A 27,960-nucleotide genomic window follows, 5' to 3' on the forward strand; every position below is an offset into this window, starting at 1 on the left:
GGGACAACAGTCTCTCACATCCGGAACTTTTCTTGTTAGACAATAGTTCCTTGTCGGACATGTTATGTGACAGTACGCACCACTGCTAGCAGGAGATAAACAGAATCCTGGTCCAACATGGCAGAGGTGAGCTACCAGTGGCTTTATGGCTTCTTTTTCAGCTGTTAGCTCATCTGAACGTCTATCCGGGATGTCAGGGTGTTTCCTGGGAGGATGTTTGATAAAGTTAGCCAGGGTTAGCCGGCTAGCTCCCTGCTAGCTCTCTGCTAGGTGGCTAATTAACCTGTAGTGTTTACCGGTAGAGGGTTAGCTCCGGGTTCTCTAACGAGCTGCTTTCTTCAGACTAAACTACTCACAGGGAGGTCGGTAAAGGGTTTTTATAACCTTCTTAGCCAAGCTGCGAATATCAGCTATCGTTAGCTCGGTGCTAAATGCTGTGTAGCTGAACTGTCAGGCTCCATACAGGAGTAATAAATAAATAAATCAGTCAGTCTGCCAGATTAAACTTTGTCTCCTGACGGTATAAAGATGCTGGAGATAGGAGGACACTTGGCGTCAGTAGTGATGTTCTGATCACAAACACAAGTTCACAGCAGCTCTAAGAAGCCAGATAAACCAGCTGCAGTTCAGGAACAGAGATAATAATCCTGAACATTTGTTATACTAATGTCGTGCCTGAAGGATTATATTATTAATCTCAGACATTAAATAAATCCGCATATCCGTGTGCAGTCCTGACAGCTAGCATATGGAGAGTTACACAGTTTTTGAGCTTAACTACAGTCAGTTTAAAATGAAGGGATGGATTTTACATTAAACTTTCAGCGTGTCCTTAAAGCTGTTCACACTGAGGTGGAGTTCTGTCAGCATTAGAGATAAACCATTCATAGAAAAAATATAAATGAATATTTTGCAGATTTGGTTTGCAGCATAATTCTTTGAAGTCAGTCTTCAGTTAAATGTTTTACTGTTTAGTAGATTTGAAAATGTCGTGGAGCATCACCTCATCCGACACCGTCAGAGTATTAAATGTGTTCTAATGCAGAGATAAAGACTTCCTGATATGAACTGCTTCCAGCATGTATCTATTAAGTATTTATTTTTAAATTTTGTAACAGAATATTCAGTTGAACACAGACAACCATCACAGTGACTGTGTTAAATTAGATAAATAGAGTAGGCGTAAAATAAAATAGAAGTGCTCCTTTTCTGTTTCACAGATCAGATGTTTTCTTGGGTTTTATGTGTTTACTGTTAGTGGACTACTTCTCATTGATGAGGATGACTGTTACACAGAAAGGGCAGCATCAGTTGTTAAAACCATTGACATGACATTTAAACCCTGAGTCAGATACGCTGCAGAATACATGTTGATAATACCAGCCTTAGTGATTTGGTAATTGCATTGTTTGGATTTATTATTGAAATTTGGACTTGAAATGGATCAACCCCGGTCAGTACAGTGAGTATAGAGGTGACTGCAGGGTAGGGAGGTATGTCTTTAGGATGAGCAGGAAATCATTTGCATTTGTTGAAGAAAACAGCTTGTCAGTGATGAAGAGAAAACCTCATGAACCTCAGAGGATTCAGCTCCAGATGCAAACACCTGGAGAGCCTCAACAGAAAGGCCAGGCAGCAAAAACACATCCAGAAATAAATCTGGAGTTCTGGGACAGAGTTTTGCTGACTAATGAAACAAGAATCAACCTCTATCAACGTGACAGAAAGAAGAAAGAATGGAGGGAAAAGAGGAGCAGTTGCTCAGCCAAAGCACCGCTTCATCTGTCAGACATGGTGGTGTTTCTGTTAGGGTCTGGCCATTTACTGATGATTTTACTTATTATAGAAGCAACAGGATGAATGCAGAGATATGCAGGAACTAAACTCATCAGATGGCATCTCATCAGTCAGCAAATCAACTGTCCAAAGCCATAGGAGGAAATAAGTACATCCAATGGAAACTGTTGACTTTTTCAACATATTTGAAGACGCAAATGTTTGGTCCTGTTTGAAACAACACTCATTAATAAACATGATCTATTCAAAGAAGTGACACATGAAAAGCCTTCAGAAAATATGCCATGGATGCCTGTGAGTCTGGCAGAGGATTTAAAGAGGTTTCCAAACAGTTAAAATGCATCATTCCACAAATGGGATCAATTTCAAATGAATGCTGTTCTGTCCAGGACTGAATATTCCAGCAAATTCAGGCTCTGAGTGAAAAGAAGTCTCCATAAACCCCAACGCTTCATCACAGGATCTGAATGTAGCTCTCATCTGCTTGTGTCAATCTGTCAATCATAGATTACACTCATTTGTCTTGCCTGGAAAACGTTCTGGGAAACATCCTTTGCTGTCCTGAAAGCATTAGATCAAACTACACTCTGTCAACTAGCATACGAACAGAAAGCAGACGTTCTGGAATAATGTGCTCTACAGATAAATCAAAGATGGAGCTGTTTGGCAGCGGGACCAGGACACGTTTGGAGCAGACCAATAATAATAATAATAATAATAATGCCTTTAATTTATAATGCGCTTTATATATAAAATCTCAAAGTGCTACAATACATTTAAAAGAAACAAGACCGACGGCAGTTTTTCAGGAGAACAACCTAAAACCAACTGTGAAGCGCCGTGGTGGACCTGCTGTGGTTTATGGTTGCTTTGCTGCCTCAAGGACTGGGCTGCTTGAAGTTCCTGATTCATCTGTTCCTACTGCATCATGTGAACGAGTGCTGAAGATAGCGAGAGGCCAGCTGTACTAACGTGGAAGTTAAAGCAGAAGTCAACTCTACAACAGAAGGAGTTTAGATGGACGGGTCATCAAGAATTCTGAAGTCTGATGGACAGTTATGCTAAACACCTGCAAGACGTTATTTCTGCTGAAGGAGACAATAGTAACTTCCTGTATGCACGTTTCCATAGAGATTTATTACTTTCTTTTAAATCTTTTCGGTATTCTGTTAGAAGGAACATATTATAAAGTTCCCTCTGTTGCAGTAAAGAGACGTCTCACAGCAGAGAAAGCAGAGGTGTGAAACATCACAGTCAGGTCTTGGTGGTGTTCATGGTGTTTCAGTGTCAAACCTTACTGGGAAAACTGATAGAACGGAACCCATGTTGAGAAAAACTGGTTTCACTTCTAATATGTACTAATATGACATTTTAGAACATCAGAAAAACAGATTTATAAAACTATCTAAAACTGGAGCAGCTTGTTAAACTACTTTTAGTTTGACACAGTGAGTAACTTTAATACAGATCTTGGTGCAGACTGCTACTGAGTAATTTATCCATCAAAATAAATGAAAAAGACAGCAGGCTTTTTATCATGTGTTGCATTGAATTTTCATATAAGATACAGACATTAGTTGTATATTTATTTTCAGCTGTCACTAACAAATACTTCCAGGAGTCCAGAGTACTTGGTGTCTACAAGGAATTTTTTCCCTCTACAAATTCTCGTCACATTTTAAGTCTGCCTTACAAAGCAGCCAGTAACCCAAAATACAGAGAAAATGTCTTCAAAAGCTCACAAATCATTAACAATAGTCTCTCAGTAATTTTTGATGGAAAGTCTATGCAGGGCCACATTTCTGTGAAAATAATAATAGTTTGTGATATTACTTTAAAAAAAAAAAAAAAAACATAACATGAATGAATCCACATCAGCGCTTTGAACTGTTAGTCTCTATCAGTAGAACTAAAGTTGTGCTGCTTCAAATGAAACCTGAACACATACAGACTGCAGAGGTGTAATATCACGGTATGGTGTGGTCTCGTATTAACTCTAATGTCCTGTTTCCACAGACCCACAGTCTGCAGGACATGAGGCCGCAGGCAGCCGTCGCTGCCAAAGTCTTCATTCAGAGAGATTACACCAACGGCACTGTGTGCCAGTTCCAGACCAAGTTTCCCTCTGAGCTGGAGACCAGGGTAAGAAACTCGTCTTCACTGTTTTATCTGAAAGGGCTTCACATGGTTACATGGGACTTTATGCTTCCCTGACCTTTGTCTTGGATGAAGGGACACCAGTGGTTTAAGACTAAGGAGGGCTGAGCAAAAACGGCCAAAAATTACTATCTGAAGTTCAGTGAAGTCAGAGGACAATGTTACATCCTAAATGAAACCATATAGTCTGATGAGCCACTGATCAGTGAAATGAAGAACTCTGATTGTCTTCATTGGCTCCATTGGCACCTATCAACAAGTCAGATAGATAATTTCATCCATCCATCCATCCATCATCTATACACCGCTTAATCCTCACTAGGGTCGCGGGGGAGCTGGAGTCTATCCCAGCTGACTCGGGCGAAGGCAGGGGACACCCTAGACAGATCACCAGTCTGTCGCAGGGCTACATATATAGATAAACAAGCACTCACACATTCACACTAGGGCTGCCACAAACGACGCGTCGACTAATCGCCTGAGCACGATACGTCATCAAAAGCGGAAGTGAGCGCGCAATGCAACAGAAATCACCGTCCGAGTGGAGCGCGGAACACGCATGGACATCCGCGCTGTATCGTGCATATATAGTATATGCACGATACAGCGCGGATGTCCGTGCTGTATCGTAAACGCGGATGTCCACGCTGTATTGTGCGTATATAATATATGCATATACTATATATGCACGATACAGCGCGGATGTCCATGCGTGTTCCGCGCTCCACTCGGACGGTGATTTCTGTTGCATTGCGTGCTCACTTCCGCTTTTGATGACGTATCGTGCTCAGGCGATTAGTCGACGCGTCGTTTGTGGCAGCCCTAATTCACACCTACGGGCAATTTAGAGTAATCAATTAACCTCAGCATATTTTTGGACTGTGGGAGGAAGTCGGAGTACCCGGAGAAAACCCACGCATGCACAGGGAGAACATGCAAACTCCTAGATAATTTCAATTCAATTTTAATTATATAGCGCCAGTTACAGGTCAGAATGTCTCAAGACACTTAATAGAACCCATGTGAACCCCCAGAGCAGCCCTAAGGAGACAGTGACAAGGAAAAACACCCTTTTAACAGGGAAGAAACCTGGAGCAGAACCCGACTCTTTATGTGGAGCGACCCATCTGCTGCTGGAAGGGAGCTGAGAGGGACAGAAGAGGTAGAGAGGGTAGAGGGGTGGAGCTAGAGAGGGGTGGAGGCAGCAGGTGATCAGTCAGTTCCTGGTGTGCAGGTTGATATCTACCACCAGGGGTTCAAGGAGAGCACTAAAGGCTCATTGATGTATGTGGGCAGTGAAGGGTTCAGTAAGGCTGGCTTTGCCCCCAGAATGCCCCTGCTGCCCCCATCTAACACTGAAAGCACCTACAATGAGCATGAGAACTGGAACATGAAGCCTAGTCTGATGAATTATCATTTCTCTCCATCATGTGGAGAACATGGTGTGTGTTTGTTGTTTACTGCTGGATGCTGTCTGTGAAGAAGGATCTGACCTAGAACACTTTCCTAATCATGTCTGCAGAGCACTTCATGGCAGCAGTACTCCTGATGGCAGTGCTCTGTTTCAGCAGGTTCCCTGTCCACCTGCAAACATTGTTCACGAACAGTTTGAGGAACACAACAAAGAGCGCAAGGTGTTGAGTTAGCCTGTAAATTACCCAAATCCCAGTCTGATTGAGCATGAGCAGAATGTTCTGTAAAAACCAGACGGATTCATGGTGACCTCCAGGGCTTAAAGGATCTGCTGATGTCCTGGTGCCTGCTACTACAGGACACCTGAGCAGTTCTGAGGAGACCAGGCCTTGATGGGCAGACCTGGTTCTCCAGCTCTTTAAACCTCAAACAGAAAGCATGAGGACAAAGTGGACATGGGTGAGATGTCCCATTCTTTTTTAGAATGTAAGACATAGGAGCACCTTCAGGAGGAACAACGAGGTTCTGTTGTAAGCTGTTCCAATGGAACCAAACATGACATTTCATCTTTGTTTTTTAGAGGCATAGGGGTGATTAAATCCATCAAAGAGGTGATGGGTCATTTCCAAGGAGCTGTTTCTTGTTTGTCCACTGTGAATGTGTGTTGTCTTCTTTTATGCTTGAAGATAGTTGCTATGTACATATATAGGACTTTATTTTAAAGTATAACACACTAAACAGGAACATTGAAGTTAAAAACCTCCTCTCTAGAAGCTTTGGTACTGTCCCATAGATGCCCTTGTCCTGTCCTTCCTGTTCATTACTGGAGACCCATGTGACTGGAGCACCTCTGAGCCATCCAGTGGGATCAGTTTACACACTCTCTACTGTGTACCGTTCATTTGGAACAAAATAAAAAAATGATGAATCATATAGTTCAGTGTTTTGCAAAAGATCAAACAAACAAACAGCATTGAAATGTGAAATTTATCATAGAAATGATCCACACTGGGCCATGTACTGGTGTTCTGATTTAAAATATACAGCAGAAACTGGTGCGAACATGGAGACTCTCAGCAGCTCCTTCACCCTGCTGGACTTGGTGCTAATGGGAGCCGTGGTGGAAGTGGTCTAAGGGCAGATATGGATTATGATGTGGAGGAGGAAGAGCAGGTCCCTGAGACGGAACTGGCTCCACACCACATTAGAGACGGTTCCAGCCCAACAGTTCAGAGTTCACAGGACAGAGCTGCTTCCACCACATGAAAAGAGCAGCTTCACAACGTTTACACCACTTAGTGCTGGTTTATTGGCACTTCCCTCTGGTTTGGGTGGTCTCACATGTTTTTCTGGTAGGATTCAGTTCACACACAACAAACACACACACACACACACACACACACACACTCATAGGTAGTGAACAGCTGGACAGATGACTGTTTTTCCTCTGGGAGGTAGCAGCTTTAGTCCCCTATCATAAAAAGTCTTTCCCACATGTATTTTTAATGATTTGCTGTAATCCCTGTTTATGAAATATGCAGTTTAATGCCAGACCTTAGTGGCTTAATTTTTAGGAAATTTATGTCACTGTGGCGATGTTTGCAGAATGTATTAAAATAAAAATGGCCCTCGTGTTGTTAGAGCCAACGTTTACCTCCAGTCTGATTGGAACATGTAGCCGGCCTTGTTCTGCAGAGTTTGCATGTCGAGCATCCCACTCTTGCTGATAATTATCTTAGGCTGTGGGATTTATTATTTTTGGTTGCCCTTTTCTGTTTAAATGCTTTTGGAAAATAGTGCCAGAAACCTGGGAGAGCACTCAGAGTTCTAATGCATTTGGAAGCTTGCTGGCCAAACTGTTCAGGAGGGATTCATTAATTGGCTGTTTTCTCTGACCTGTGTCTAATATTTATTTGCTAAGTTCATATTATATTTAGTGACAGCTAAAATTAAGAGATATCCTCCTCCTCGGTTGGATTTGTAAACCCTGTTCAGCTTTGTGCCCTCATCTAACATTTTTAAAATGCTAGTTTGGCTGCATCAGACGCAATGGAAAGATGCTCAGACGGAGAAATGTGGTTTGAGTCACAGCCTCTGAATTGGAAAATTAGAAGGAGAACAAAGGGTCTGGATGGTGAGTATGAAACACGCCTAAGACCACTAATGTGTTGGAGCTTGTTGTTGCATTCCTCGGGCACAAGGGAGCAGAACATTGGAGGGTTTTCAGAGGCTCAGGAGGCCCCTGGCTGGCTCCTCGTCTGGGCTGGTTGGAGGCTCCGTCTTTTCCCGTCAGTATCAAAGACTGACCATCGGACTGTTCTGGACCGTTGTCGACACCCTCGTCAGAACAGCCTCTGAATCCAACTGTTCTCCTCATTCGGTCTTCCTCCTGACGATCTGACTCAGTGGATCGGTGCGATTGATGGAGGAACCATCAGGAATCCCTCCTGAACTGGACCGTGGGTGTCCTGCTCTCGCTATGTTGGTCCTGTCAGGTATTAAGTGAAAACATTCGCAGAGCGCACGGCCAAGGCATCCTAATCATTTCAGGAGGTGTTTCCAAATGCAGCAAGGAGGCCCAGCATTCCCTTGATGTACGACTGGTCCAAGAAAATCCAGCCCCTCATTTATCTGGAGATGGAAAGAACAGGAGAAAACAATCTGGTGCTAGGAGGGCAATGTTTCCACTCACATATCCTGGACCATCCAGAAACACCCCTGGCTTTGTGCCCTGATTTAACCCTGTGATCTTCCTTTATGCTCCATGTTTTTCAGATTGACAAGCAGCAGTTCGAGGAGACGGTGCGGATGCTGAACAACCTGTACGCTGAGGCGGAGAAACTGGGCAGCCAGTCCTATATTGAAGGCTGTTTGGCCTGCCTCACGGCTTACACTGTGTTCCTGTGTATGGAGACGCACTATGAGAAGGTAGGATATGCTTATCTGTGCAGACTCATACAGTCAGAATGAACAGAAATGAGTGTGGAACATTAGCAGTGGTTGGGAACATACACAGTAATATTACAGAGAACATTTAGCTAGTATTAGATTTAATAGTAGGGATCAAAATACTTTAAACCACATTTACTCACTTTCAACCTTCATGTTTTTGGTTAGTTTAAACTGAAGAAATCTTTTGGATGAAAACACTGAACATCTATAATCACAGTAAAATATCTGGCAGAAACCATGAATAAGCAGTTTATTCTAAAAAGTTTTTCATCCAGAAACATTTAAATGGAGTGCTGGTGTGTGCAACCAAAGCTGGTGTCCAAAATGTTCAAGACCTCAATCCATGGTACATTAATCCCCTAGTTTCAGGACAAATTGTCTTTAACCAACACTTCAACTACATCTACAGTGAGCAGGCTAAATGCATCAAGACTTGGGTTCCTCTACTCCGCTTGGAAATGTGCAGAGGATGCACAGAAAAGCAGCAAGAAAAGAACCAGAATACCATATTTAATTCAGCTGCCTCTTATTTTGGAAGCATTGTTTATTGCAAGCAGACTCCAGCATTTCCAGGTTCAGGAACAACTAAAGAGAAAAGCAGTTTAGATTTATTCAGATTCTTTGAGTGGATGAACAATGAAGTCAAGCTGCTTTTGAGAAATACCAACAAATGGTGCATGTATTTTTCTCAGATTGTTTGGTACACTATGTATTGTTCAGTGTGAAGTATCTCCTTGGTTCGTGCTGTCATCCAGAACATGACTATCAGGGCTCTATATATGTCCATAGACTTGTAGTTGTGGAATGGAACTTTTAGAGTGAAAGGTCTAATGTGGAAATTTTGTTGTCAGTCATCTACAACATGCCAGCAGAGTTAGTTATTACCCTCCTGAACCCCCAAACCCACCAGCCTGTTAACACAGCATGTTTTCTTTTAAAAACTAGCCCAAATGACAGCGTTTATCAGAATCATTGGACATGTCTGACGGGCCTTGAACTAATCATGTTTGACGTGCAGTTCTGTCGGGAACATGAACCAAATCAAAGCTTAAATTCAGGATATTTCCTGAAAGTCACACGCAGAGAAAACACAACTATGGGAACAAAAAATGAGAGATTAAGATGAAAGTTATAAAATAAACGCAGTATGGTCAAAATGTGTACAGAGGAGAAATCTGTCAGGAAACTGTTGGAGGGTACATTCAGCATGGTGAAATATCTTTCTGGAGCTGATGAGCAGAGTAGCCAGAAAAACACAGTTTGTAGAAATGAAACTACATGTTTTGATTTTTTTTTTTTCAAACTTTTGTAAAATAAATAATCTTAGAATATTAACTTTTTCTCTATGATCTATATCATTGTAACTTTGCTCTACTGTAACACATATATTCCAGTGAAAAATTAGCCTTCAGTGAGCAAAAATGTGATCCAAAACTGAGGTACATACCTAACTGTTCATTACAACCCTATTGTCCAGAGCTATCATAGCATGAATCGCTGAGATCTTTAATGCTGGCTGTCAGTTTGCTTTCTATGGGGATTCAGACCAGTCAGAGTGCTCATGATGACCCCCCATCCACCACTAAAGTGAGCACCAGAACTGGACCATGGAGCCGTGGACGGAGGAGGCATGGTCTGGTATATCATGCTGTTGTCATTTGAAGAAGTTGCCACTGGTTTGTGGATACAACCAAACCTAGAACCTAGAACCTAGAAAGCCTGAGGACAGTTAATGATTTTCAGACATGTTTTCCCCATCAAAGTGCAACAATATGACTACATACAGACACATACTACCTTACCAAAAGGTGCACGGAATGACTACCTGGAGTTACAGGCATCCTCAGATCTGTCTTATTAAAAACATTACAGAGTCCTTTCCCTAAATTAAATCCCATAAACCAACAGAAATCTCATAAAAGTCAACCAGAAACAAGACTATAGACACTACCATTCAAAAGTTTGAGGTCAAAGAAAAACAGTTTTTTTCAATGAAGATAGCATTAAATGAATGATAAATCCAGTGTAGACATTGTTAATGTGGTAAATGACTATTCTAGCTGGAAACAGCTGATTTTTAATGGAATATCTCCATAGAGGTACAGAGGAACATTTCCAGCAACCATCACTCCTGTGTTCTAATGCTACATTATGTTAGCTAATGGTGTTGAAAGGCTCATTGATGATTAGAAAACTCTTGTGCAGTTATGTTAGCACATGGATAGAAGTGTGAGTTTTCATGGTGTAAATTCATAGAACTATGTACAGTTTGTACAAGCAGATAGCTTTATATATCAATGGAAGACGTGTGAGTATTTTCCAACTAGTGCATGAGAAAGAGATATAATTCCACTTAAAAAAAATCTCAGCACATAAATCAACCAACAGACGTGTTAATGTTTCCTCTCCTGCTCCTTGGCATGTGTTGGTGTTGAAAAAGTGATCCAGCTCTTAGAGGAGGGAATCTGGACCACATCAGTATAAAGACTGTTGGATTGTCACATTAAACACAATGTCAACAGCTAATTTATTTCATTTAAACCGTCTCCTTTTCAGTAAGAAGAGGCTGAACATGTACAGTTGGCCAAACTATCCTGGTTTGATGCCAAACCATGTTTCTGGTCATACTTTAATTGTTCAAAAAACTGCTCTAAGATAAATGAAGCAGCACATCAACAACACTACAGCAAAAAGGAATAAAACATCATAAGTTGACTGTTTAAAACAATGTGTAGATACAAAATAAAATGACAATGGTTTTTTTTGGAAGACAGCTACTGGCAAAAGCAGTTTGAAGATGTGTAATAAATGTGTTTATATTGGAGATGAACAGGGCTTTCTGTCTGAACACTGCTACTCCTCAGTCTTTCACCAGCAGTACGAGTCCAGCAGTCTGCTCGTTTTGAGACAACAGGATGCAGCAGCTTCAGGGTCCAGAACTGTTGGCGCTCTGCTGCTGCTGGGAGGATAACCCACACATGAACTCACTGAGTTTAAAACATCTTTTATTCTCAGTAAGGATATATGGATGTCTCATTAATGTTTTTAAAAAATTAAATCATCTCAAAATATAGTTTTTGACTTAGTTTTCTTCAACAAAATGAACAATTAGTAGCACTAAGTTTTACAACAGGTAGCATCTTTATTATTAAATAATCTGCTCATTATTTTCTTGATTAATCTATAATTTGGTCCATAAATGTGAAAAACAAATAAAATCTCCCTATCACAGTTCCATAAAGCCCAGTGTTTCCTACTGATGCTCAGTTTAACCCACAGTCTATTTGCAGTATAGAGCCCTGAAACAGCACAGTTGGAAGGAGAAGGAACTCAAAAATATCTTATCTGCAGCTATAATGCCGTAATCTTGGAAAAAAGAATAGATAAAGTTGAACTTTCACAATAGAAAGAAAGGGGGTGAAGGACATGGCTTTATTCACAGCTTTCTACTGAGCAAACATCTCAACACGACTGTCGTCATCAGAGTCAAAGTTGAATTTCTTTGTTGATTTTACAAAACATAAAAAACCCAATGGAATCAATATGGTATTACCAATGCTAGGAGAAATGAGGGCTCACTATTAAATAATGAAGGTTTTTACAACCTACATTTTACAACCTTATTTTAGCACATTTTAAATCAGAAGAATAAAGTGGTTTGGATTAAATATCACGATGTTAGGCTTAGATGTGGTAAATTCCCTCACAGAAACACACAGAATATGTGTAAGGACCATCTGAAAAATGAAAATCTGATGATTCTTTCTGTTATTCTTTCTGTTCTGACAAATGGTGCAATTTTGGCATGTTTCAACCCACCTGGATTTAGAGGGTTAATAAAAAAACCTTTTATATTTCTCAAAGATAGCGATCATATACTGTTTTACTTTAGTATTGGTATCACAACTCATATCATACAGGCGTAGATATTTAAACGTATCAAATGATTCAGTTCTAATAATGAAAATTACAATTAACATTTTACTAGTTTCCGTTGATGGGGCTGCACAGTGACGCCTCCTCACAGCTAGAAGATCCCCGGTTCATGTCCCGGCCTTCCTGGGATCTTTCTGCATGGAGTCTCCATGTTCTCCTGTACATGTGTGGATTTTCTCCAGGTTCTCCAGCTTCCTCCCACAGTCCAGAAACATGCTGAGGTTAATTGGTGATTCTAAATTGTCCGTAGGTGTGAATGTGAGTGTGATTGTTTGTCTCTATGTGTAGTCCTGTGATAGACTGTTACCTGTCCAGGTGTCCCCTGCCTTCACCCTCAGTCACCTGGGATAGACTCCAGCCCCCAATGACCCTGATGATGGATGGATGGATGGATAGATAGATAGATGGTTTCCAAGAAGACATGAATGACAGTGTATTGTCAGTATTATAAGAGTCTAAGTTGTTTTGCTGCTGTGTGAAACCTTTTAACTTGGCAGTAAATCGAAAGGTTTATGACCTTTATGAGAGCTTGCAAATAAATATGATTTATAAATATGTAAAATCCCCTTTGGTCTGGTTTGTATGGAATGTAAATGGATCAGTATATCAGTGGAATCCTCTGAATTTTCTTCTCAGTGGACAGAAATGAAGAGCGATAAACAACATTTGGCTTGTTTGGATTTTATGAGCACCCATTAAGTTCAGCAATTTAAATGTACTGAAGATACCAAAGTAAAATCTGTTATTCAGCTGTTCAGCCCAGGAATGTGGTGGGTTGGCTAGTTGGATCCTCTGTTTGCATACTTAGACTGAGATCTGACAAGAAAGCAAGAGCACGCAACATGTAATTGTACCTTGTTTTTGTGTATCATCTCAAGCATTGCTGGGCATCATTTAAATTTTTGGTAATCTAGCTGAATAACTACCAAAAGTTCAGTACTGCAACCAGAACACTTCATGAAAACTTTATTCTGAGGAATCTAAAACAGTTTTTCCCCTCTCAAATGATTTTTCATTCAACAAAAGAAGCTCTAAGATGTTAAATGTAAGCAGCCTTAAGGTATTGGTGTTCTTCAAACAAGTGTTTGTTGGATTGATCGCCACATACCATCTGAAAGCCTCCCCACTCACAATTGTTGAAAGTACATGAGCTCTAAACTTCTCTGAAGCTCTCTTTAGTTCTGTTGGTCAAAAACCACAATAATACACACCGATCAGCCAGAACATCATGTGACCACTGACAGGTGAAGTGAATAACATCGATCATATTGGTACTATGTGGTGTTCTGCTGGGAAATCTTGGATTTTGGAATCTGTGTTGATGAGACTTGGACACCCAAATAAACGTCCCTGAACAAGAACACTCCTTCATGCAAATAACAATCTCTAATGTCACTGGCCTACCGCCGCGGGGAAATACACCCCACCACATCACAAAAACACCAACAACCAGGAACATCTTGAGGAACATGACAGTTGCCCAAGATGTTGATTTGACGTCCAAACTTCCTAGAGCCCATTCTGCTCAAACATCAACAGGATGCAGTGGAACAAATTTGATTCACAACCCAGAGCACCCAAAGGATCCACTGCCAACATCCTGGTTCAGGTCCCATAGGACACCCTGAGAGGTCCTCTGGTCCCAGACCCCATAGGACGCCCTGAGAGGTCCTCTGGTCCCAGACCCCATAAGACACCCTGAGAGGTCATCTGGTCCAGACCCCATAGGACACCCTGAGAGGTCATCTGGTCCAGACCCCATAGGACACCCTGAGAGGTCCTCTGGTCCAGACCCCATAGGACACCCTGAGAGGTCATCTGGTCCAGACCCCATAGGACACCCTGAGAGGTCCTTTGGTCCAGACCCCATAGGACGCCCTGAGAGGTCCTCTGGTCCAGACCCCATAGGACACCCTGAGAGGTCCTCTGGTCCAGACCCCATAGGACACCGTGATAGGTCCTCTGGTCCAGACCCCATAGGACACCGTGAGAGGTCCCCTGGTCCAGACCCCAGAAGACTCTCTGAGAGATCCTCTGGTCCAGACCCCATAAGACTCTCTGAGGGGTCCTCTGATCCAGACCTCATAGGACACCGTAAGAAGTCCTCTGGTCCAGACCCCATAGGACTCTATGAGAGGTTCTCTGGTCCAGACCCCATAGGACTCTCTGAGGGGTCCTCTGATCCAGACCTCATAGGACACCCTAAGAAGTCCTCTGATCCAGACCCCATAGGACTCTCTGAGGGGTCCTCTGATCCAGACCTCATAGGACACCCTGAGAGGCCTTCCTAATGGTTCAGAGCATTTTTGATGACATAAGGGGGACCTACACAGTATTAGGCTGGTGGTCATAATGTTACGCCTGATTGGTCTATATATGTATACAAATAAATCACCACCACCATGAATACTTTTAAAGAAAGATGGTCTAAAATCTGCACACCACTTTATCACTGTTTCAGTTTTCAGAACATTTTGCCATATGTTTTGGGGACCCTTCATGTGATACATGCAGAAACCGCTACCTGAACAAAATACGTCGTCGGGTGGACTTCTATTGTGTTTTTCTAACTTAGTGGTACTCAGAACTCTTCACTGTGTTTTTCACATTCGCTTTCTTAGAATCAAACCACCCTTGTGATTAGTGGACAACCCGCTCTACTCCCTGAACCACAGCCACCCAGGGGTTCTGATGTTTAGAGGGTTTTAAAATTCGCTCAGTGATGACTTTGGTTTGATATCTCCTCAGAGAAGCTAAAGGAAATTGCAAATATGTCCATATATTAAACACCCATTTACTGGATGGACTTGATCATTGTCAAGACTTGGTGCCTATGGGCAGATTTTGGACCAAAAATGTATTGAGACATTCTGCTCTGGTCTCAAGGCACCAACAAAACTAATGTGATGCTAAAATGCTGAAACTAAGCAAGTACCTACCTTAGTCACTCCAGATGTTATCATATCATCTCTCTGGATCCATTCGGTGGATACTGATATTCAGTCTATTGGTCTTTGCATTTACACCTGGCATTAATGTTTGCTTTTTATCAAACATTTCTCACACATTCATCTGATTGCATTGCTGCTACTGCCTATACTTTTTGTCAGGCTAGCTTGAGTTAGCAGGAAGAGGCAGAGATTTGTGTTTATTTCTTCAGAATGCAGTGATACCGTTCAAACGACATTTAAAGATCTGATCACAATGTGAAACTGATGGCCACCAAATGTGATTTGATCAGTTTGATTGGGATACCTACTGCATGCATGTGGTCTCTGTTATTTAGATAAGTGATCTGGATACAGATCTCAAGGCTTATACCAGATGTAGTGGAGTATTATTGGTATTATACTACCATTTATATTAGTGTGTTGGCATGTGCAACTAAAGCTGATTGGAACTACTGAACAAACTAAACAGTATTCCTGATATGACACGATTCTAAGAGGGACATGAGTCTGGTTACCAGATTTCATGGCAAGTCATCCAGTCGTTGTTGAGACATTTTAATCAAACTGTAAGTGTTGGATTAATGGCAACTTCAGATAATACATATTCCTTTAGGACCAGTCAAAGGACCAAACACAGTAGTTGATCCATGTCAGAGTTTTCTGTAACTAATGAATTAAGAGATTCAGGTTTTTAATAAGTCAGAAACACTGCATATGCTTTCTGTGACAAGTACACAAACTGAGAGATATGAGTGAGAAGTGGATTTTAATATGGGATTGCTGTTTCTTTTTCAGATTTTAAAGAAGATTGCAAAGTACATTCAGGAGCAGAATGATAAGATCTACGCACCACGAGGCCTCCTGCTCACCGACCCCATCGAGAGAGGCCTCAGAGTTGTATCCTACCCTTCTGTGTGAATGCAGACTGCATCTTTAAGCATTTATCAAACTTGTTTCTCAGTTGAGCACACAGTGAATGCAATAAAGGAGCCTCAAACTCAGATTGCTAACAAACAAAGGAGAAACAGTCACGGCTGAAAGCCACAAAGTTTTCACAATGAAAAACCATCTTGTTATGCAAGAATTAGGATGTCCGGGAAAGAGGAATGGTGTGCTGAATGTTTTGGTCAACTTTAACTCGCTAAACATACCCTGAGATCAGGAAATGTGAATGTGATCAGACCACAGCTTTAAGTAGAACAAGGAGCTTTTACAGTGACCTAATAGATGCAGTGATTTACAGGCCTTCCGCCCCCAACAACTGCTGGATGGAAACAGAAAGCAGCAGTTTGAGCAGCTTACAGGAAATCCAGCGCTATGTAGGGATACCCCGTAAAAACAGCAGATAAAAAGTTAGTATGTAATCCATAGCATCTGCATAGAATCAACGGGTGCTCCAGCATCTTAGCGGTCCCAGTGTACATGTGTGTGGGGTGACTCAACATCCCAATTAATTGGAACTGGGCAGCAATGAGAGATTAGGGATAACAAAATATGACTGAAATTGTTCACAGCTGAGCTTTGTTCCCACTGTTGCCTGTGATTTTATAAGGCCTCCGGTGATCTGGTTTATTTCTCCCGACACTGTCGAGCTGCTGTGCTGACTTTGGCGGTGGAGACCTGGAAGATTGACAGGAATGTCTCACCTGAACTGTGGTTTGAACATTCGAACCAAGGAAACATCATCATGTTTGTAATTGTCTGATAACTTGGCTGCTTAATGTGACCATCTGCACTAAAATGATCTTTTTGGACTCAGGGGATGAAAGTGTGTTTGGAATCATGTTGCTCTGAAACTGCTACATGTTGCAGCTGGAATCACCGGGTAGTGGAGTGCTGTGATTACAGGACTATAGCTTCCTGTGAAAGCTGATCGTCTGTCATTTGCTGCAACCACAACTGCATCCATGAAGGAGTCTGCTTTCTATAAAGTTTGGAGGGACACGACACTAAGTGTGTGGGAGCTGCTGGTGTAAAACACAATTAAGTGGAAGTATCAACCAGCCGGAGCCTGTGGTGACTTTAACAAGCTAGGCTAACTAGTGGAAGATAGTTAAATCGCAAAGTAGCTTCTGCTTTCTAGGGGGGGTTCAACATCAACAGCAGTATGACATTTCATAAATGTTGAATGCTGCACAAAGACAGACAAGTTATTAATATGTAGAAGCATCTGCTGGGCTTACATTGTGACCTATTGCTCAGTCCTGCTTGTGATTTAAGTGCTCCTATGTTCCTCTATTATTGCATACAGTACCCATGAAAACGCTAATGATAGCCAGACCCCCTGCTTTCTGTACCGTTTGAGGATGTTCAGTGGCAATGTTAGCAAGCCAGGCTAAGTAGCTTCTACTGCTAACGCTAAGCATGGTGCACCCTCACCAGTTCTGACAGGTTACTTCAGATATCTAACCGGACTGTGGGCTTGCTGAAAACACGGTGAAACAAAAAAAGAACAATGCTGGCAACCATCAAATCGAGAAAAATTAAATTCCTAGGGCATGTGATGAGGAGGAATAGCACAGAGAATCTTACAATAACAGGCAAAATAGAAGGGAAGAAAGCAAGAGGACGCCAGAGAATGACACATTGACAACATCAAGGACTAGACAAATACATGGAAGGCCAACACTGGGGTGCATGCAACATATGACAGAGAAAAGTGGAAAAGCATGGTTGTCAACGCAATCAAACAACACACCTAAGAAGAAGAAGAAGTGTCCGTGATGTCCCCCGTTGTTTTGTGGGCGACCATTCTGAAGCCTTGGGTTTTGCATTTGGTCGTCGCAATCTTGGAAACCGGGTGTAACGGATGAACGGTGGATTAGACTAAGAACCCCGGGTTCTCAGTCAACAGGGTTGCATCTCCAGTCTATTGCTACGACATGCAACGCCACCGCCAAGGGAAACACTCATTCAGAAGCTTGGGAGCAAGTTCTCTGTTTCACGGACATGTTCAAAAACAGTTTCAACCTGAAAACAGGACAAATGTGCACAATAGCTGCAGTATCATTGTGTTTGTTTGCATGAAGAGTGAGTAGAATAAAAGTCTAATTTAGCTTGAAATAAATGACTTTCCCTTGACTGAACGCTATCTAGATTGAGGTGACCATCTTTGAAGACAGAAGCCTGACTAGATAAAAGCAAACACGGTGAGTCTCATCATGAGTATTCAAGACATAGTGAGATAATTACAGGTTTACTGCTTGGCTAGACAACAAAACAAAGATTTTAGAAGTGTACAGATACATTTTCCCAGTGATGGTGTGAAAGAACAGCAGTGGAACTGATTTCCTCTTTATGAACCTCGCTGTCCGTGGCTCTCATGCAGAATGCCTCCTCCACATTCAAAGAAAAATCCCACATCAAAGTTTAAAGCTTTGTCATCTGTGAGTAATATCAGTTAACTGCTTTACCACCAGGAGGCCTGTTTCAAGAGCATTTAAAGGATCATTCTGCGTACTTTATGACTACACATTATGTAGTGCTTTGTCATGTATTTACTGAGGGATTTATGCCCATAGAGTTCAGTTCACACAAACCAGACTGAGCAGCTGAACCCAAAGGAGGTGAAGTGTTTTCTCCTTTTAGATACACGTCTTTAAGTAGCTGTAATCAAACAATTATCACATTTCAGTTAAAATAGTCTATTTCCTTGTTTACTTTCCTGGTTGCTGAGTTTCTGCTGCATGTCATGTTGGAGGAAGTCTTTCTGATGTTACAATGATGGACATTTGTCTGACTGAAAGTAAACTAAAAACTTAATTAGGAAGCAAAGAATCCATCTGTAGAGTGATATGAAACAGTCTCACCGCTACCCTAAAACACCTTCTGTGACTGCATGCTGTATTTGTGTCACAAACCTGCATATTTTACTTACTGAGTCACAATCTGTAATGCATATTCTTCCATTTCCATATTGGTATTAATATTTCTTGTGTTTAATATTACTGATGTGAATGATTCCTCATAGTCAGCAGTTTGTATTTATTGAATATCTGATAAGATGTGAATGCAGCAGAGTGTTACAGCAGTTTAGGTCACATTCCTTATCAAGTCATAATCCTTATCATTTAAATGCCATTGATTTATAGACACCTGTGGTTACCATGGTAACAACACGTGTTTTAAACATACTGTATCTGTATTTTGATCAGCAGCATTATGCTGTCCGCAGATTATCAGGGCATGCGTAAAGTAAATTTTATCTCTGTGGGTTTAAACATGCAGCTGAAAACTGTCCACACTGGAAAACACATGGTGACTAATGCTTGTTATAAGGAAACTCTATGAGGAGATTTCCCATCATCCACACCTTTATATTTCATTACAAAGTTCTAAACTCCCTGGAAGTGTTCTGCTATGTCTGCCCGCTGAGCTCAGGACATCCCATGAATATTCACTGCCATGACGCTACAAGTGAGCTATACAGTGGCTCAGTGGTTAGTACTGTCGCCTTGCAGCTAGAAGATCCCCGGTTCATGTCCTGGCCTTCCTGGGATCTTTCTGCATGGAGTCTCCATGTTCTCCTGTACATATGTGGCTTTTCTCCAGGTTCTCCAGCTTCCTCCCACAGTCCAGAAACATGCTGAGGTTAATTGGTGATTCTAAATTGTCTGAACTGACCTTTAGAATCACATACGGGACATAAAATGCAGAGCTGTCCTTCCTCAGATGTTTCTTTTTGTCACTTTTTGTCATTTGATTTTATTTAGCTGGAAATTAAAGCTTATGAAAACCAGAAAGTTACTGATAATATGCAGTAGTGGAAAGAAGGTTTCGGACACCCTTAAAATTTTAACATTTAGTTCTCCTGCCATGCATCTCCAAACCGTGCTACTGCCTCCACCATGCTTGACAGTAGGTCCTGTCCATGCTGGAGATAATGCTTCTCCTGGCCTTCTGCGTAACTTCACATTAGCAGGAGGAAGATGAAGCTGGAAACTGGACTCATCTGACCACAGAATCTTCTTCCACTTCCTGTCTGTCCAGTTCTTGGGGCTAACCTCTGTCTCTCATTGGTCAGGAGCTTCTTGACAGCCTTGTAGGACCTTCAGCCATGATCTAAAAGTTGGATGGAACACTGGACACCAGTTTGGTTTGACCACTGCTGCTGAAGCTGTCAGTCGGTGGTTTTCCTGTGGATCAGGATGAGGTAATTTCTTGCTGAAGAAACCTTTGGACGCCCAGATCTTGGTTTGTCTTCCAAGCTGTTGATTGGTCTGTATTTCTGCAGAGTGGATCCAACAGCTGAAGGACTGCATCTGCACTTCCTGGATATCTGACGGCAGCTGGACCTTTCTTGGCTGAGAATCTGGATGTTCAGGCATGTTTCCTGTGTTAGGTTCCTTGTTTTATCCATTTTTGTCTCTGAAGAACTTTCAAATGTGTTACTTTATACAGACACGAAGCACAGCAACAAAAACTTAATAAAATAAAAAGGACAACCTTCACTAGTGGATCGCTGGAACCAAAATGACCCGATACTCAACATTTCTGAGGTATTTTTATGGAACCAATCAATTTTATGCTTTTAATGGCTTTTTTTTTTTTTTTTTAGAATTTGTTGAATATTTTGGCTGTGACTGGACTAAAACAAATTACACTTGAAGACCTAAGAGTGATTCTTAATGTGATATTTTACAAATGATGGGCTGTCTGAAAGCTTTTTCCACAACTGTATGGCCTAAAATAAGAAGGTGCATCACCGAGAGGAGACAACTTTGTGGTCCAACAAACAAAATATCCTCTTCCTCATTTTCCTTTTTGTGAAATTATCTCCATTAAGCATGTTCCATCACAATTATCATTCCGCAGCTCTTATTCCCTATCCAACTCACTTTATTTTCGTAGAACCTTGAAACCTTTTGGGACATCCCAGTAGATCATCGTCCACAGATGGATTTTATATCTTCCCTCTGGCAGGCACCTCAACAACACATGTCATCCCATAAATTGCTTCGTTCTCTGTTACAGTAAATCCTTGTCTGTTTCTCTTGTGTACAGAATAGAAAAAGACAGGGAAGCTCATTTTGGATGTGTTGAACCCAAATCATACTGAAAAGTACTTTGAGGCGGCTGGACAGCGCCCAGCATGCACTGCAGCTCAGACGCCACCATGAGGCAGAGAGAGACACAACCTGTAAAACTCCACCAGGGGAATGTTGTGTTTGGCAGTGTTTCTGGGGCCACAGACCCCTGTGGCTGCTGAAACCATTGCCCTACGACCGTATAGACGCATATAGGGATTCATCTTCTCATTTGAAATTCCTGCTGAGGGCCTCGATACATATACATGTCCTGCTGAGGAATGTAAGCCAGGACTTTTATAAGTAGCTGTTGATAGAGGATTGTGTTGGAGCTTTGCCACAGACCGACAGGGTAAACCACAGCCAGCCATCAGACTACGAACACACAGTTTTTAAGCCTCTTTTTCCTGCCAAGGTCTCTCCTTCTGTGTCTCCTCTGGGCTTAGACTGATACATCTGTATAGAAGAACCACATCAGCCTTTTATTGGAGTCATATTGAGTCTCCATTAAGCTCTGCTACAGTGAGCTTCCTCTTTTGCCAGTTTATCTGAACATATGTCTGCTACCAAACTGTCCCCACTATGATACCCGTAGTTTTGTACTGGGCTCTTTTTTTAAAGCAGATATTTTTCCAGGGAACAATGAATCACATGACTGAACAGAGTCAGGATGCCGAAATTCCGACTTCAGGATGATACCTGCATGAATTTAGCAGTACTGATAGTGAAGCAATGCCACAGCACAAACCTACCACATCAAGAAAAACACAGTTGAAGAACTGATGACACCTGAAGTAGGTTGTGTTGTAATCTCTTGATAAAGCAAAAACAGAATTGACATATTTTGACTGTGAGGCAGTGGAGAATGTGAAAAGAAGCCAGAATTACTGATCAGTTAGATGGTGTTGAACATGAGTGAACACTGTGTTTGTTTGCTGGAGTGTTTTCCACATCAGTAATATAGATAAAGAGATAAAAACCAAACTAAACAGTTGTTACTGTCCCTAATTACCTTATCAAACTGATGGTGGAAAAAGTTGGCTTTGTTTGACTTAAGCTACTGTTCAGAAGTCTGGGGTCATCCAGCCAATTCCGTGTTTTCCATGAAAACTCACACTTTTATCCATGTGCTAACATAACTGCACAAGGGTTTTCTAATCATCAATTAGCCTTTCAACACCATTAGCTAACACAATGTAGCATTAGAACACAGGAGTGATGGTTGCTGGAAATGTTCCTCTGTACCTCTATGGAGATATTCCATTAAAAATCAACCATTTCCAGATAGAATAGTCATTTACCACATTAACAATGTCTACACTGGATTTATCATTCATTTAGTGGTATCTTCATTGAAAAAAAATGCTTTTCTTTCAGAAATAAGGACATTTCTAAGTGAGCCCAGACTTCTAAATGGTAGTGTACATATGGGGCATAACAGTGTTTAGAAGAAGAAGAAAGAAAATACTACAAATTCTGGGCTACTTTTAAAATAATTGACAGGTATAATGTTGCTGGAGCATTGTAGTTTTCCATCCATCCATCATCAGGGTCATGGGGGGTGGAGTCTATCCCAGCTGACTGAGGGTGAAGGCAGGGGACACCTGGACAGGTAACAGTCTATCACAGGGCTACACATGGAGACAAACAATCACACTCACATTCACACCTACAGACAATTTAGAATCACCAATTAACCTCAGCATGTTTCTGGACTGTGGGAGGAAGCTGGAGAACCTGGAGAAAAGCTACACATGTAGAGGAGAACATGGAGACTCCATGCAGGAAGATCCCAGGAAGGCTGGGATGTGAACCAGGGATCTACTAGCTGCAAGGCGACAGTACTAACCACTGAACCACTGTGCAGCCCACATTGTACTTTTGAAAAACAATTTAAAAAAAAAAAAAAAAAAGAAGAAGTTTCCTTCTTACTGGCGTCTGGCTGCTCCAGAACACATGAAGCCTTTCTTTCCCATCCCCTCTCCATTCCTCTGTGGCTGGAGGCCCAGCAGATTTACAGCAGGTTTAGCTGCTGGGAGCCTCCCAGGTGAAGCTCTGATGGATCAGCCTCTAGTGGGATGTTTGCTCTGCAGAGAAACCACACTTGGCCATCCTCACTGCTGAGCATCCATTCAGAGGCAGATGGCGCCGAGTCGGTGTCCTGGCATCCCGTCTAGAAGACATTCTGCTCCTGATAAGGTGTCGTTTGGCTCCGTGTTCAGACTTGCTGTGAAGCTACAGAACCCTGTAAATCAGACTGCACACAGGAGAGTATTTCGTGTCAGCGGGAAGCTAAAATGGTACTCATCATCAGTTTGTTGTTCTTTTTGTTGTCTGAAAAGTGTTTTTATCAGCTGTTAGATTGTGTTTTCCACGCCAAACTAAACGAGCTGTCACTGTATGAAGAGCTGTTTTCACACTCGATTGTAAATCATCCATTAGCAGAGCGCTCTGTTTAAACTGGTTTAAATGTTAGACATGCTGCAGGAACAACAGAACAGACTGTACCTGCTTCTCATAACAAGGCTTTAAGAAACCAAAGACTAATTACAGCCTGGAATGCAGCGTTTTGTGGTGAACGTGTGATAGACATGGTTTACTGCAGTATTTACTCTCTGGATGGATAAATGGAAGTAAATCCAACAGCTATCACTGTCAGTCAGCTCAGTGTGAGGAAAAACACACTCAGGAAAGTTCCAGTGAACTAAAGTCTGGAGAAAAGTCCAGCTTCTGATAATGTGCATCTCAGCTGATTAACACGGTTATCAAGTTAATGAGCAGATTAATATACAGGATTATTAGATTATTAGCATCCATTTAAATGTAGCTTGAAAAAGAACTGAGAGAAAAAAGCAGCTGATGCATCTGGAGAAGGTTCAAATGTAAAAAACTCATCTTTCAAGGACAGTATGGGAAGTGAAAAAGCTAAAAGTATTTAAATAACTACTTAACAAGATCACTGAAACAGCTGAAGTTTCTTTTAAAATATGAGATGATAGCAGGTGAAGTGTTCTCCGACACAGAAATGCTGTCTGTTAGCATGTTTAGCTGCTTCCTCATGCCTTCAGAAACCACAAGAACTTTTTCTTTCTGTTCTTCACAGAGTTCTTTCTTTTCCTGGGAAACATTTTTAGAATCAAAGCGCTGCAGAAGTCATTGAATTAACCAGATAGTTTCCACTGTTGATGCTGAATCATCACTTGGATGCCGAGTCATAAATCAGCTCTCATCCCTATTTACCGTTTAGCTAACTGGGTTAGTGGCATGTGTTTAAATAAATGAAAGCAGTTTCATTTAGAGGAGCAGCTACATAGAATCCAGTACTGGCTATGGCTGTATTCTGGTTTCCACTGGATGAACGTGCAGCCAAACCTTCATACGTGTTCCTACTGCTGAGGCCCTGTCAGGAACAAAACCAGGACAGGTGTCACTGAGAGGCCCGTAGAACAACAGGGAGCTGGAGTTACAGGCTGTAATCACTGAACTGTTGTATTATTAGTTTTTCAATACATTTTTATTTTTTTTCATCAAACTGGACTGAATATGGAACCTGAACTAGAGTGAGTTTGAGTCTCCCGATCTAAATGTTGCCCCAGGTGGTTGAACATCCTATAATAATGTGTTTGAGAATTAATTTTGTATTCAGTATCGATCACTTCAGAGCTCCGTGTACATCAGGAGAGTAAAACTCATCTTAGTCCAGGTTCCACATTCAGCCCAGTCTGATCTCCAGTGGACCAGACCAGTAAAGCCACAGCATAATAACCTATAAATAACTCCTGGTGGTTCCTTTAATTTAGTGCAAAAATGTTCACATTTAAGGAATTATCTTTTTACAAAACATCATGAGCAACCTGAAATTTATGAAGAAAAATAAATTCAGCCTCAGTTTATCATTTCCACATTACAACTTCCAGATCACAGAGTGTCTACAAAGGAACACAACATTTAATCATCTGGAACTGAACCATAGAGGATTTACTGGAGGATCAAAACGACAAAAGTCAGACAAAAAAAGACAAAATATTACACAAATGAGGCAGAAAACAACAAAAATTTAGACAAACTACACAAAGAAAAACATAAAAACAGACAAAAGCAAGAAACAAAACAACCAAAAAATAGAGAACACAAATGAGAAAAAAAACACAAAACGACAAAAACTATACGAAAAACTGAATATAGCAAAACACAAAATGACAAAAATAAGACAAAAACATGAGACAAACGTCAGACAAAATACAAGACAAAATATTACAAAAATGAGACACAAAACAACAAAAGAACAATGAAAAATCTAATATTTTCCTTTATGATCATAATAACTTGTCATGATCTAGAAACTATTTTAAATTTCTAGTTTTACTAATTTACAATCTGCAGTTAATGTCTTCTCTGGAATTTTTACACTTTGAGGGCCGGATTGGACCCTCTGGAGGACCGCTTTTGGCCCGCGGGCCGCATGTTGGACACCCCTGCCGTACATTATCTGAAGCACAGTGGTTGTGGATGCTGGGGGTTTACTTGCTGTTGTTGTGAAAGCTGATTTAATGACTGGTGTTGGTGTTTCCTCAGCAGAGCTGCAGCAGCGACAGAAGCCTCCTCCAGACTGCATCCTGAACACTGCGACTCTACAATCCATCTTTGTACCAACCATCCAGTGCATGACCCCTCCAGAGCATCCTTATGTGTTTCCTGCTCAGATTCTATTCTGGCTTTATTCGAGTTCAGTTGGAGAGAAAATGATGTCTGGGATCGACTAACATTCCTCAAGCCGTTTTAGTTTGGACTAAAAGTGCTTTTTTAATTGTAGTATCTGTGGAATGATCAACTTTTCTATATTCCTCTCCTTTTTAGGCGCTCCTTTTTAAATAAAAGCCAACTGACAGGGTATCGTGTTTCTATGAAGGCGCTCGTCCTCAGCTTTAAGAGATGCTACTGGCTCTGGGACTGAGGTCATCAGTGAGACTCTCTGCATGCGCTGTACCTTCACTTGTTGCTTTGCTCTTACTTTTGTGTTTTTATCTCCTCCTCTGCCGGTTTGTTTGGTCAGTGTGACCTTTGATTTCCAGACATTCCAGTCAAACAGCCACTGATCTAAATATTAATGTTCATCTTTTATTTCTATGCATTGATTTTTTTTCTTTCTTTAAAGCCAGTCAAAGCTTGTGATTCCTCTGTATTCAGCATGTCATCCTGTTAGTGGAACAGTTCTTTTCATTTGGAGTCTCTGCTGTGCTGAAGGTTTGGTGACTCTTGTTGATTTTAGACTCGTGTCCAGTGAACATCTGTCTATATACTGTGAGACTGCCTCTGACTGAAGTATTAAAAGTGCTCTTGTTAGTTGTGAGTGCCTAGAATGGCTTTGAATGTTGCCTTTATTTAGGTCTGAAGGTCCGGTCACACCAGGATTACTGTGTTCACTCACAGCAGGACAGAAATCAGCACAAATGTTTCAGTTTAACTTTAGTGGTGTCTAAACGGACTTTATCGACCAATAACAGGCTGTGTTTATAGCGCTGATCTTTGAAGGATGGAGTCAGACGAGAACAATGATGAAGCTCATTACAGAGGATTAGTCACCAGTTCAGCCTCTGCTGCTGGTAGCTGGATCTATCAATGCTGGTCGGATGGATTAATTATGTTTAATAATGAGCAGCGCCGTTAATCTAAGATGTTCCACAGCCAGTTTGGAACAGACAGATGTAGTGTCAGACTGAAACCACATAAAGCACAGATATGTGGATGTTAAACCTGTTAGAAAAGAGGGTTCCTGGTGCTAGCAGTGCTAACGTTACCGCTCAGTCTGACATCATTTAGACACTGTGATCCCGTTGATTCTGAAAAGATAACGCAGCTTCACTCAGCTTTGTTTCTGTAATAAATGAAATCCATCCAGACTTGTTCTGTTATTAGACCAAACTAAGTTTAAATCTCAGTTTAACAGGGAGGGGAGTCACCTGGAACACCTGTCCTCGTCGTGCTACCTGTTTCACCATCCTTTTCTCTTTAACCTCCTCCAAATAAAAAGAGGAATGCTGTGTAGACAGTAGACTGCGGTTCAAGTGCCTCTTTCCAACACTAAATGTTCAGAAAATACCAGAACCTGCGGTCAGAACCACATGGCTGTGTTTCAGTTAATGTATAAAACTATTTCCAGTTCCACAAATAAAAACACCACATGCCATTTGTTTAGCACAACTAGTGAGCACCACCTCCATACCTGGCTCCTGGTAGAATAAAAACCAGTGGAGCTCTCTGTTTGTTTGGTTCTGGTGGACGTTGTGTACCGTGTTGGGAAACAACATGTTCGTCCAGAAGGACGTAACAGAAGCATCTAGAATCCATCCAGACCTAAAGTCAAACACAGATCACTGCTGTCTGTTTCCTGGTGTGACCAGACCTGACCAGGAGGATCCTGTCAGGTCTTTGTTTTAACTTATTGCTGTTAAACAGGAGAACCTCAGTACCGCTGCTGATGTGGATGTGGTCTGACAGATTTAAAATATCTCCATGTAAAAGTCCTGATTTATGAATACCATAATTAATCAATCAACTGTTACCTTGATTTCTGATTGTGTAAAAGAAGTTTCATTTCACGTTTTCTTAAATGGCTTCGGTCTTTATTTGTCATTAAGCTTTTCTACGTTTTTTTTTTTCAGTTGAAATCCAGATGTGTTATTAATCTAAACCTTGTATGCCAATAAATGAAACATGTACATATTTTA

At 41.4% G+C, this 27,960-nt stretch overlaps 1 protein-coding gene across 4 annotated transcripts; it reads left to right on the forward strand.

Annotated features, from left to right (window-relative positions):
- Positions 1–11: 11 nt before the first annotated feature.
- LOC111578327 (golgin subfamily A member 7) lies at positions 12–27,960 on the forward strand. Of its 4 annotated transcripts, XR_004848552.2 has the most exons (7): positions 12–126; positions 3,814–3,939; positions 8,143–8,295; positions 16,002–16,103; positions 18,303–18,355; positions 20,230–20,358; positions 20,440–25,799. XR_004848552.2 is itself a non-coding variant. In XM_023285016.3 (6 exons), the coding sequence occupies exons 1-5, from the start codon at positions 118–120 to the stop codon at positions 18,342–18,344; spliced, it is 432 nt and encodes a 143-aa protein (XP_023140784.1). In that variant the 5' UTR covers positions 12–117; the 3' UTR covers positions 18,345–18,355; positions 25,808–27,960. The 4 variants fall into 4 exon arrangements, 3 of the variants coding, with proteins under 3 accessions (XP_023140784.1, XP_023140783.1, XP_035810870.1); XM_023285016.3 differs by lacking the exons at positions 20,230–20,358; positions 20,440–25,799 and adding an exon at positions 25,808–27,960; XM_023285015.3 differs by lacking the exons at positions 20,230–20,358; positions 20,440–25,799 and adding an exon at positions 25,811–27,960.

Source organism: Amphiprion ocellaris, chromosome 6 (genome assembly GCF_022539595.1).
Source record: "Amphiprion ocellaris isolate individual 3 ecotype Okinawa chromosome 6, ASM2253959v1, whole genome shotgun sequence".
Lineage (NCBI taxonomy): Eukaryota > Metazoa > Chordata > Actinopteri > Pomacentridae > Amphiprion > Amphiprion ocellaris.

Bases quoted from the DNA above. Each gene is read 5' to 3' on its own strand.
- LOC111578327 (XM_023285016.3), top strand. The intron at 8,296-16,001 runs GTAGGATATGCT...TTTCTTTTTCAG, and splicing joins TGGAGACGCACTATGAGAAG to ATTTTAAAGAAGATTGCAAA. The intron at 16,104-18,302 runs GTATCCTACCCT...AACGCTATCTAG, and splicing joins TCGAGAGAGGCCTCAGAGTT to ATTGAGGTGACCATCTTTGA.